The sequence below is a fragment of the Coturnix japonica genome, chromosome 28 (genome assembly GCF_054131305.1).
Source record: "Coturnix japonica strain WE chromosome 28, WE-NBRP24, whole genome shotgun sequence".
Lineage (NCBI taxonomy): Eukaryota > Metazoa > Chordata > Aves > Galliformes > Phasianidae > Coturnix > Coturnix japonica.
This window is the reverse complement of record NC_140690.1, coordinates 2,752,169-2,764,996: the sequence shown is the minus strand read 5'-3', so window position 1 is coordinate 2,764,996 and position 12,828 is coordinate 2,752,169. Positions and strand designations below refer to the sequence as shown.

General features: G+C 55.2%; 1 protein-coding gene and 1 long non-coding RNA gene across 2 annotated transcripts; both read right to left on the bottom strand.

Moving 5' to 3' along the window:
* Positions 1-5,865: 5,865 nt before the first annotated feature.
* Positions 5,866-9,038, bottom strand: LOC146756050 (uncharacterized). Its single transcript, XM_085524992.1, has 5 exons — positions 8,887-9,038; positions 8,030-8,122; positions 7,786-7,896; positions 7,326-7,473; positions 5,866-7,036 (listed from the first exon to the last, which is right to left on the bottom strand). The coding sequence occupies exons 2-5, from the start codon at positions 8,055-8,057 to the stop codon at positions 5,986-5,988; spliced, it is 1,338 nt and encodes a 445-aa protein (XP_085381118.1). The 5' UTR covers positions 8,058-8,122; positions 8,887-9,038; the 3' UTR covers positions 5,866-5,985.
* Positions 9,039-9,235: 197 nt separating this feature from the next.
* On the bottom strand, positions 9,236-11,805 carry LOC146756049 (uncharacterized). The gene is made up of 3 exons (XR_014937676.1): positions 11,451-11,805; positions 10,772-10,902; positions 9,236-9,355 (listed from the first exon to the last, which is right to left on the bottom strand). It is a non-coding gene; the product is annotated as an uncharacterized LOC146756049 (long non-coding RNA).
* Between the last annotated feature and the right edge of the window lie 1,023 nt (positions 11,806-12,828).

Here is a 12,828-nt window from a genome sequence, read left to right as displayed (position 1 = left end):
TGCCCCATAGATCTGACCAAAATGTGCCCCAGAGCAGCTCCTGTCCAAGAGATCTGCCCCACAGCAGCTCCTGCCACATAGATCTGACCCACATCTGCCCCACAGCAGCTCCTGCCCCATAGATCTGACCAAAATGTGCCCCAGAGCAGCTCCTGTCCAAGAGATCTGCCCCACAGCAGCTCCTGCCACATAGATCTGACCCACATCTGCCCCACAGCAGCTCCTGCCCCATAGATCTGACCCACATCTGCCCACAGCTACTCCTGCCACACAGATCTTACCCCAATCAGCCCCACAGCAGCTCCTGCCCCATAGATCTGACCAACATGTGCCCCACAGCAGCTCCTACACCATAGATCTGACCCACATTAGCCCCAGAGTATCTTCTGCCCCATAGATCTGAAGCCCATCAGCCCCAGAGCATCTTCTGCCCCATCGATCTGACGCACATCTGCCCCACAGAGCCTTCTGCCCTAAAAATCTGAACCACATCTGCCCCACAGCAGCTCCTGTCTCATAGATCAGAACACCATCAGCACCACAGCAGCTCCTGCCCCATACATCTGACCCACATGTGCCCCACAGCAGCTCCTGCCCCATAGATCTGACCCTCATCAGCCCCACAGCAGCTCCTGCCCCATAGATCTGACCCACATCAGCCCGACAGCAGCTCCTGCGCCATAGATCTGACCTTCATCAGCCCCACAGCAGCTCCTGCCCCATAGATCAGACCAACATCTGCCCCACAGTAGCTCCTGCCCCATAGATCTGACACACTTCAGCCCCACAGCAGCTCCTGCCCGATAGATCTTACCCACATCTGCCCCACAGCATCTCCTGCCCCATAGATCTGACCCACATGCGCCCTACAGCAGCTCCTGCCCAATAAATCTGACACACATATGCCCCACTGCAGCTCCTGCCTTACAGATCAGACCCTCATCAGCCTCACAACAGCTCCTGCCCCATAGATCTACCACACAGCAGCTCCTGCTCCATAGATGTGACCCTCATCATCCCCACAGCATCTTCTGCCCCATAGATCTGACCCTCAGCAGAAACACAGCAGCACCTGACCCACAGATATGACCCACATATACCCCACAGCAGCATCTGCCCCATAGATCTTACCAACATCAGCTCCACAGCAGCCCATACCCCATAGATCTGACCCACATCTGCCCCACAGCAGCTCCTGCCCCATAGATCTGACCCACATCTGCCCCACAGCAGCTCCTGCCCATAGATCAGACCCACATCAGCCCCACCGCAGATCCTGCCCCATAGATCTGACCCTCATCAGCCCCACAGCAGCTCCTGACCCATAGATCAGACCCACAGCAGCTCCTGCCTCATAGATCTGTCCCCCCTGAGCCCCACAGCAGCTCCTGTCCCGTAGATTTGAACCTCATCAGCCACACAGCAGCTCCTGCCCCATTGATCTGACCCACATCAGCCCCACAGCAGCTCCTACCCCATAGATCTGGCCCACATCAGCCCCACAGCAGATTTTGCCCCATAGATATGTGCCACGTCTGCCCCAGAGCAGCTCCTGCGACAGAGATCTTACCCAGATCTGCTCCACAGCAGCTGCTGCCCCAAAGATCTGACCCACATCTGCCCCATAGCAGCTCCTGCCTTATATATCTGACCCATATAAGATCCACAGCAATGCCTGCCCCATAGATCTCAACCACATGAGCCCCACAGCAGCTCCTGTCCCACAGATCTGACCCACATAGGCCCCATAGCAGCTCCTGCCCCATACATCTGACCCTCAGCAGCAACACAGCAGCTCCTGCCCCACAGATCTGACCAACACCAGCTCCACAGCAGCACCTACCTCATAGATCTGACCCACATCTGCCCCACATCAGCTCCTGCCACATAGATCTACCGACATATGCCCCACAACAGCTCCTGCCCCAAAGATCTGATACCCATGTGCCCCACAACAGCTCCTGCCCCATAGATCTGACCAACATGTGCCCCACAGCAGCTCCTGTCTCATAGATCTTGAACACATCAGCACCACAGCAGCTCCTGCCCAATAGATCTGACCCTCATCAGCCACACAACAGCTCCTGCCCCATAGATCTGACCCACATCAGCCCCACAGCATCTCCTGCCCCATAAATCCGACCCACATCTGCCCCTTAGGAGCTCCAACCCCATAGATCTGACCGACAGCTGCTCCTGCCACATAGATCTGACCCACATCTGCCCCAGAACAGCTCCCGCCCCATAGATCTGACCCACATCAGCCCCAAAGAAGCTCCTGCCCCATAGATCAGACCCACGTCAGCCACACAGCAGCTCCCGCCCCATAGATCTGACCCACATCGGACCCACAACATCTCCTGCCCCATAGATCAGACCCACATCTACCCCACAGCAGCTCCTGCCCCATATATCTTACCAACATCAGCGCCATAGCATCTCCTGCCCCATAGATCTGACACACATCACCCCCACAGCAGCTCCTGCCCCATAGATCTAACCCCCATCAGACCCACAGCAGCTCCAGTCCCATAGATCTGACCCACATCTACCCCACAGAAGCTCCTGCACCATATATCTGACCCACGTCTTCCCCACAGCAGCTCCTGCCCCATAGATCTGACCCACGTCTTCCCCACAGCAGCTCCTGCCCCATAGATCTGACCCACGTCTTCCCCACAGCAGCTCCTGCCCCATAGATGTCAACCACATGAGCCACACAGCAGCTCCTGTCCCACAGATCTTACCCACATCTGCCCCACAGCATCTCCTGCCCCATAGATCTGACCCACATGCGCCCTACAGCAGCTCCTTCCCTATAGATCTGACCCACATAAGACCCAGAGCAGCACCTGTTCCGTAGATCTGACACACATCATCCCCACAACTGCTCCTGCCCCAAAGATCTGATATACATGTGCCCCACAGGAGCTCCTGCCCCATAGATCTGACACACAGCACCCCCACAGCAGCTCCTGCCCCATAGATCTTACCCACGTCTTCCCCACAGCAGCTCCTGCCCCATAGATCTGACCCACGTCTTCCCCACAGCAGCTCCTGCCCCATAGATCTCAACCACATGAGCCACACAGCAGCTCCTGTCCCACAGATCTGACCCACATAGGCCCCACAGCAGCTCCTGCCCCATAGATCTAACCAACATCAGCTCCACAGCAGCTCCTTCCCTATAGATCTGACCCACATAAGACCCAGAGCAGCACCTGTTCCGTAGATCTGACACACATCATCCCCACAACTGCTCCTGCCCCAAAGATCTGATATACATGTGCCCCACAGGAGCTCCTGCCCCATAGATCTGACCCACATCAGCCCCACAGCAGCTCCAGCCCAGTAGATCTGACACACAGCGGCTCCTGCCCCATACATCTGACCAACATGTGCACCACAGTACCTCCTGTCCCATAGATCTGCCCCACAGCAGCTCCTGCCCCATAGATCTGACCCACATCTGCACTACAGCAGCTCCTGCCCCATAGATCCCACTCACATGTGCCCCAGAGCAGATACTGCCCCATAGATCTGACCCACAACTACCCCACAGCAGCTCCTGCCCCATAGATCTGACCCACATCTGCACTACAGGAGCTCCTGCCGCATACATCTGACACACATATGCCCCACAGCTACACCTGCCCCATAGATCTGACCAACATCTACCCCACAGCAGCTCCTGCCCCATAGATCTCACTCACATGTGCCCCAGAGCAGATCCTGCCCCATAGATCTGACCCACATATACCCCACAGCAGCTCCTGCCCCATAGATATGACCCACATCAGCCCCACACCAGCTCCTGCCCCATTGATCTGACCCACACCAGCCCCACAGCAGCTCCTGCCGCACAGATATGACACACACCTGCCCCACAGCAGCTCCTTCCCTATAGATCTGACCCACATAAGCCCCACAGCAGCACCTGTTCTGTAGATCTGACACACATCAGCCCCACAGCAGCTCCTGCCCCATAGATATGACCCACCTCAGCCCCTGCCTCAGAGATCTGACCCAGCTGCCTGGTGGTCATGGCGGGCCCCCTCCTCCTTCTCACTCCTAGGGCCCCCAGCTCCATCCTCCCGCCTGAAACAGGGAAAACTTCTACCCTAGCCCTCTTAGCTGCCGACATGGCTGCTAACTGCCACAGCTGTCAGAGGCGAGTGCGTTGCGCGCGGCAGCGGTGACCAAGGTGACGTGGAGAGGGTTCTAAAATGGCAGCCGCACTGCTGGCACTGGTGTTCCACATAGGATGAGGAGGGGGCTGGTAATAGCAGGACAAGGGGAAACTGATTTAAGTTGAAAGAGGGAAGATTTAGGTTGGATGTTTGGGGGAAAGTTGTTTACTAGCAGAGTGGTTAGGCCCTGGAACGGGCTGCCCAGGGAGGTTGTGGATGCCCCGTCCTTGGGGGTGTTCAGGGCCAGGTTGGACAAGGCCCTGGGCAACCTGATCTAGTAAAGGTGTATGTTTGGTGGCCCTGCCAGGCAGGGGGGTTTGTTCTTCATGATCCATGAGGTCCCTTCCAACCTGGGTCATTCTGTGACTCTGTGATACTGGTGTGTGGCTGTTTGTCCCAGCGTGATGACGTTTTGTCTTCAGGTTCACCAACAAGACTGTAACTGATTTATGGAGGAGGCAAGTGATGGGTGCTACTGTGTGACAATCAACATCACTTTGTGGACATTTGAAAGCACCTTCCTCCAGAGCTGTTCACCTCCAGAAGAGGGTGCTCAGAAGTGTTTACTGGCAGAAGATCTGGCTCCAGCTTGGTATGGGAAAACTGGGGAATGATACCATCGTGTCCGGTGAAGAACAAGAAGCAGGTGGGCGTCCCTGCTTCCTCTTGTCTGCTTGCAAGGTCCAGATGAAATCCCAGAGCCAGAAGCTGCCATTCCAAGGAGAGCTGACTCAACCATTTTGGATTTGAGCTGTCACACCAAGGAGAGCTGACTGAACCACGTTGGACTTATTTGTAAGTTTATACTATCATTGGAAACTGTTGCCGTGGTCACAGTCATCGTCAGCGGAACAACAACTCCTGATGACCCACCACTACTGAAGATCAATGACTGAACTACTAAACACGTCAGATCCATGGTGGTGACTCTCTCTCCCTCTTGCTTCCTATAAAGACTCCTTGATTCTTTTTCCTGTCTTTTCTATTGCCCGCCTTCCCTTCCTAATCACCCTAAATCGTAATAGCGTCCGTCCTCCAACATTTGAACCATGCTCAGCCATACACGTATGGAACTCCTCTCCTTCCTATAAATTGGAGCAGGACAGAGAACCACAAGGATTGTCAGCTCCCAAGTCATACAAGTATTGCACACAACACAGATAACTTCATCTGTTGGCCCCGCTGTCTCTGCATACCACCAAGCGAGGACCTGCAGTGCCCAGGCGAGACGATGTGCCTGGCAGTGCAAAGCCAGCCCACGTGTGTGCAGATGGCAAGGAGCGTGTGGCACTGTGCAGCGACAGCCCTTGCCTGCCCAGGACTGTGTGTGGAGGGCGTTCTCCACTGCAGCCCTGCCCAACAGTCAGTAGGGGTGTGCGGCCATGATGGCACTAATGAACAAACTGCTGCTTCACAAACATCTTGGCCCGATTAGAAATCTTTGAGTAGTGCTGTTACAGCAGACAGAATGTGATAAGCGCAAGTAGTCTCCTACACTTCACATCCTTGCTACTTCATTATGGGTGTTGTCACTGAGCAGCATCTAACACAAGTTCTGCCCTGGTCAGCTGGCTGCCTTAGCTTGAGCCCTGATGGCAACGCTGTGACGTGATGTTAGTATTGCTGTTTTCTCCTCGTCAGAATACTCTGCCTTTTGAAGGAAGCAGCTTCTTGGTTATTTTGTTTTGTTGTTGAATTTTATTGAATTAATTTACAATATCTATATTCCATATAGTCATAGATGTTTTGAATATGATCATCTGTGGTGCTGAGAATTTTTGTAGAAAAGTTATACTCAGTTCGGAAGGTGTAATAAGGATGTTAAAGAAAGAACCCCCTGTTGTGTTGACCAGTGATGATGCTCCCACCCCCTGACCAATGGTGGAGAGGAGCATGAAGAGAGAGGTGGTGCTGGGGGGATCTTGGGGCTGCTGGGCCTGTCATACTTTTTCCAGGCAGAGGTTTTACAGGTGTTGCCCCCATGCCGACCCTGTGGGGGGGGGCACTCCCACATCCTGAAGGATGGAGGAGAGGAGCGGGAGGGCAGAGTTGGTGCTGTGGGGGGCTGGGAGCTGTGGGGCCTGGTATGCTTTCCCCTGGCTGTAGTTTTCTGGGTGTCGGATGATGCCCTCAAACTGCCACCCTGTGGGGGCTGCTCCAACCTCCTGAAGGATGGTGAAGGAAAGTTGGTGACAGTTCCTGGGGGGGACAGGGGGCTGCTGGGCCAGTTGGCTTCCCCCAGGCAATGGTCGTCCGTCTGTTGGATGATGTCCCCAGGTCTATACTCTGCTGGGGTCGCTTCCATCCCCTGATGGATGGTGGAGGGGAGGGTGAGGGCAGAGATGGTGCTGGAGGCTGACAGGCCTCTCAAGCTTCCCTGAGGCAGTGGCTGCCTGCGGGTGACACTTTGAGGGAGCCACTGCCAACCCCTGAAGGATGGTGGTGGGGGACAGGAGGGTGGTGTTGATGCCAGGGTGCTGCTGTTTGGGTGCCAGCCGATGACTGCAAGCTTCCAAACCAGGTGGGTCCCTCCTGTCCCCTGAAAGAGGTGTTGATGCTCAAGGTGGATAGGGGCCACTGGGCATGATGTACTTCCCAGGGGCCACGGAGCCTGGGCTGGTGGGCTACGGGGGCTGCACTGGGGGCAGCTGAGCCCGACAGCCGTCAGGCCTGGCAGGGGCCGCTCTGGTGATGCTCTGCGGCTGGTGGGCAGATTGTCACTGCACAGGCACCGGTTGTTTGTGCCACGTCTTTTCTGTGCGGCGCACTGAGGCGAGCAAGCTGTTTGTCCAAGCATGAGGTTGCTGCGGGCAATATGCTGGACTGCAGCATCTTCAGCAAGGCGCCTGCAGGGAGAGAAACGTGCTGAGGGCACAGGAGAACCCCCTGCTCTCCTTCCTCACAGTGCATGATAGAGCCACCCTCAGCTCCCGGCCTGTCTCAGGCCCAGCAGTAAGAACATGCAGCAGGAATGGCGAGACCAGTTAAATGTCTGACAGTGTCAATCTCAGACAGTGTTAGGCAACAACTAACTGGCTTCTCTATGCTGCTTTAACTAGAAATGCCTCCTTGCTCACAGGATCCCTATAGTAAAGAGAGGGGGCAGGATGGGGTTGGGGGTGATCAAGAACTCACTGGTTTATCTGCCTCCGTTGTCGGACAAGACGATAGCACGAAAACATTGCCATCAGCATGGTAACGAAGATAGCCTCACCAAATCCCAGGCAGTACTTCTTGATAAAATTATTGTCTGCGGCATTTGCGTGTTCCTCACCATCCGCACCTGGAAAAACAATGTGGATCTGTTTCACCAGCTGCTGCTTTGAGTGACGTGGACAAGAACAACCACAGGAAGGATCCCGCTCTGGGCTGCTGTTGTGCCTGGTGGCTCAGGGGAAGCACAGCAAGCTCTGGAATGCAGGGTCTGTGCACAGGAGGTACTATGGAGGGTCCTGTTTCCTCTCCTTATCTGCTGAATGTGGTTCTGGTGGCCTAGTTCCCAAAAGGACAAAGTTCCTAAGTCCCTGGGAACTGGCTGCTGTGGGAGGGGAGCAACCTCTAACCATGGCCACGGAGCTCTATGAGCGGCCCTTACCTGGAGTGACAGTTGTTGTGTGCATGGCCTCTAATACTCTCAGGGGGACAGTCAGTGTGCGAACTCTGCCATTCCAAAATGCAAGCCAGCGCATAGGTGCTCCACCTGTCTCTTTAGAAAGGAGGTAAGGGAGTGGGACTGTAAGTAACTGCTTCTCATCAGGAAGATGGTGCAGTTTCTCCACATGTATTTCTAGAAATTCAGTTTCACAAGCCTTTCAGGGAACAGACGGAAATACACCTACCACGTGCTTTGTCCTTCATGATTTTCATTAGCAGAGGGGGCAGTGTCTGCAGATATTTTCCTGTTTCCAGGGCCTCTTTCTGTTTCTCAGGACCTAAACAGAAAGCATTAAGATAACTTTCAGACAAACAAGGTATTAAACTGAACGGTCTTTTCAGTGAAGTCAGTAACGACAACAGCCACCCCTGGGATGCCTGTGGGGTTCCAGCACAACTAAGGATTTAGCACGGCCTTCCCTGGAGGCACTTCTGCAACCAAAGAATGAGAACTTTTCACCACACACTGCAGCTTACCTAAACGCATAACGGCATCACTGAATGGGACCAGGGCATTGTGCGAGGGCAGGGCACACACACACAGGTGTGCATTCTCACTCACACCTGCAGACGCGCCTGGCTGACATTAGGACTGTGAGCTGGCATCTCTCAAAGGAAGTAAAATCTCATGACATGGTATGCTGTAATTTCTCTCTTCCTTAGGGACCTGCAGTGACTGGAAGGGGCTCAGGTGATGACATGGCACTCAGACCTGGGTCAAAAGTTGCAAAGCTGCAGAGAAGCCAGGTGGGCAGTTGGCTGGCACTCAGCAGCTTTCCAGATACTCTCTCCAGGCCATGTTAAACAATCTTCAGAGAAGGCATAGAAGAACATTTGGCCCCTCAAGGTTTTTTTAGTGGGGAGATCTCTGATGTATGGAGACAAAGTCAATGGGATGCTGGGAGCATGCAGCACCCAAGAAACAGTGACTACCCAAGCTTCTCATGGGGAATAAATCACCAGGCAGTGAAAAGATGAACCCCCCCTGAACCTCCACAGCCAAATATGAGCAAAGATCATGAGATGAAGACTGGTGACTTACCTCTGGCATCCACCCCAGGCTCAGGGACGCGACTTTGCTTTTGAAATGCACCAGAGGGGCGTGCAGGCACAAGAGTGATCAGACACTGGTGAGGAGAGCTTCCACTGCGCACTGGGGTCTGCCTTGTTTTTTTTCCTGCAGTGACCTGTGAGGACTGGCTGCAGGTCAGGGAATGACATGGCCCAAACAGCAAAGGAATAGGAGCAAAGACTGGCAAGGGCCGCCTTCCCACTGAAATGTGACAATTCTCCAAGTAAAGAAATACTAATGACTGATCTGTGTACGACCTTCAAAGCACAAAGAGACTTGAAAGACCTTTGGAGAGCCTTACGTACCCAAATAAGCTATTATAGCACTAATTTTTCGACTTCCAAGGAAACAGACACTCACAACTTACCTCGGAGTTTCCCCTGAGGCACAAAAGCAGTCTCCTTCCAGTCATCTGAGGAAGGAGTACCAATGTCATCATCTAGAAGAAAGAACAGAAGAGGGTTGTTCCCATTGCATGCTGTGATCTTCCTCTCCCTTAGTGACAGGGAAGGGGCCAGGGAAGGGGACAGGTAACAGAATGGGAGACTCAGGCCTTGATGGCCAAAGCTATAGAGGGGCCAGGGTGACCTGGAGCCTAGCACTCGGCAGCTTTACAAATGCTCCCTCCTGGCCACATGCAGCACCCCTCCGGGACCACGTGGAAGAGCATACAAAGAAAAGGTGCCTGAAACACACTGGGCTACAGCTGGGGGTCTCTGTTGGGAACCAGGATTTTTCTATGGGGAGCATCAGGCAGCTGGAGCAGAAATGCTCATGCTTTTCCCAGCACACACCTTCCACGTTCTCCCCTGGGACACCCCCAGGATGAAGAGCATGCTCCACCCAGCCAGCGGCAGAGCCGTGGGAGCACAGGGCTTCCTCATGCCCTTGCCCAGCTCCTGTGGTGCTGCCTGTCCCCCTTTTCCAATATCCCCCCGCCCCTATCGAAGGCAGCCTAAGGGCTATAAGGCACAGAGCCACTGGAACCAGAACCTGGGCTTCTCACTCTCATTTCCGCTTATTTTTTACTCCATCTCTGCCCACCCACCTGCTCCTGCTGCTCGCCCTGGAGCAGCACAAGTCTCCTGACAACACATGGCTATCAGTAGGAGGACGGCAAGGCAGGTGGGGGCCGTGGCCCCCAGTACTCGTGCCATGCTGCTATCACCACTGCTACAGCCACAACGAGTGCTGCTACTGGGGCACAGAACACCTAGAGCACGCAGCTGGGCATTGTGATCTTGTGGCACAAGGCAGCAATGTGGCAGGGCATAGTGACCTCACATCCCCAGGCTGCTGGCTGGGCCTCCCCACGGGCTGCTCCTCCTGTGCAGCAGGGCTGCATAGAGTGGGTGCTTGTGGCACCCCTTAGTGGGTGAGTGCCAGGCTGCTGGGGAAGAATTACTGGGAGCGTGTCCCACTGGGTAGATCTGTTCCACCGCAAGGACCAGGCTCCCCCTGGGCTTGTTATGGACGCTGAGGATTCCCAGTCATCTAGAGCAGCAGGAGACCATGGCAGATATTTTCACATTTACATTGTGGAAATATATTATTGTGGAATGGTTTGGGTGGGAAGGGACATTAAAGACCCAGAGACTCTGTCAAAGGATAAAGAAAATCGCTCCAGTGTTGTTTTTACTGCTTTGTGCAAATCAAAAGATTGCATTTTGTCTTTTAATGGCCAAAAAAGCCATTTCTTCAGGGACATTGTATTTGTTGTCACAGACTCTAACAAAAATGCAAACTGAGCTTTATCTGTAGCATCAATACTTTAGCATTTCGTATCTTGTATTTGACAGTTCCCTCCCAGCCAGTTGCCCGTGCCTTTCTCTCAGCCCATGAGAGCACCACTTACTGCCTCTGGGAACTTGGAAACTGGCAGCATGATGGCCAGCACACACACAAGGTGCTCGTGACGCAGCTCCAGGCGGCGCTCCTGAAGCCCAGCTTCATTTCACAGCCACTCACGCTCTGCTGCTGGACATTCTGCAACGGAAAAGCCATCGGATGCAAATCCCATCCCACACAGATGGTATCAGACCCCTGCTCTCATAGCAGTCACCACCGCCCGGCATTGGGCAGCGCTTCCACTGCCCTTGCTCCTGCCACAAGACACCAACGTCTGCTTCTAGTTCGGCTCCACCATGGGATCCTGTTTGCAACAGAAAAACACACGGAGGCTGCCAGCCACTGCAACACGCGCTGTGAAACCCCTGGCACTGCTGAGTCCCATGAGCAGAGGAGAGAAGCGTCTGCCTGCCATGGACGGGCTGCGGCGGGATTGAATCCTGCCTTCCAATCGGGACACCCCCAGGGAGAGCCTCCCTGGGGACCCAAAGACTTACGGCAGCGCCAACACAGCAGGCAGAAACGCGACGTGCTCCTGACTGCCCTCACTGTTCAAAGCTCCCTCCCTCTCCCTCTCCCTCCGCCCTATGACGGCAGCCCTTCAAAGCAACCAACACAACCACGCCAAACCGCAGCCCGGACTCGTCCCGCTCACTGCAATCCAGACCCACTCCATCCGTACAAACCTTCATCCACGCCGTTTCTTAACCGGGCCTCGGCGCCACCCGGATCTTACAGCCAGCGAGCGGCCGGCAAACGAACGGACGTCTTCCTCTTGGTGCCGCACAGCCCAGCACGGCCGGAGCCGCATCACACGATCCGGGCCGGGGCCGGCTCAGGCTCTGCCTCCAGGCTTTTGGGGCCGGCCGGGTGACTCCGCAGCACAGCGAGACCGTGGAGCCGCCCGGGAGCCGCCTCTGGGTGCCGGCAGCGCCGCGAGCTCCTCCCCCGACAGCCCCTCCGTGCCCCCGCACCGAGGCCCGACCCCGTTCGCAGCACAGAGCCCGCTCCTCCCGGCCCCGCTCATGGCCGCCATGGCCCGGAAGTGCTCTCCGCCGCCTGCAGGAAGCACTTCCTGTCACTGTCACGTGGCTCAGGCCGGGCTGGGGCCTGTTGGGGGGGGGGGCAGCTGCCAGATCTTCTGCCAGTAAACACTTCTGAGCACCCTCTTCTGGAGGTGAACAGCTCTGGAGGAAGGTGCTTTCAAATGTCCACAAAGTGATGTTGATTGTCACACGGTAGCACCCATCACTTGCCTCCTCCATAAATCAGTTACAGTCTTGTTGGTGAACCTGAAGACAAAAGGTCAGCGCGCTGGGACAAACAGCCACACACCAGTATCACAGAGTCACAGAATGACCCAGGTTGGAAGGGACCTCATGGATCATGAAGAACAAACCCCCCTGCCTGGCAGGGCCACCAAACATACACCTTTACTAGATCAGGTTGCCCAGGGCCTTGTCCAACCTGGCCCTGAACACCCCCAAGGACGGGGCATCCACAACCTCCCTGGGCAGCCTGTTCCAGGGCCTAACCACTCTGCTAGTAAACAACTTTCCCCCTAACATCCAACCTAAATCTTCCCTCTTTCAACTTAAATCAGTTTCCCCTTGTCCTGCTATTACCAGCCCCCTCCTCATCCTATGTGGAACACCAGTGCCAGCAGTGCGGCCGCCATTTTAGAACCCTCTCCACGTCACCTTGGTCACCGCTGCCGCGCGCAACGCACTCGCCTCTGACAGTTGTGGCAGTTAGCAGCCATGTCGGCAGCTAAGAGGGCTAGGTTAGAAGTTTTCCCTGTTTCAGGCGGGAGGATGGAGCTGGGGGCCCTAGGAGTGAGAAAGAGGAGGGGGCCCGCCATGACCACCAGGCAGAGGATGGGTAAGAGAGCCATATTCCATCATGCCTGGACCAGCCCCGTGACCACCACCCATGTGGAGCCTATGGAGGTGGATCCACCTCCAGATGAGCGAATGGAGGTGGATCCCCCTCCAGATGAGCCCATGGAGGTGGATCCACCTCCAGAGGAGCCCATGGAGGTGGATCCACCCATGGCATAGCTGG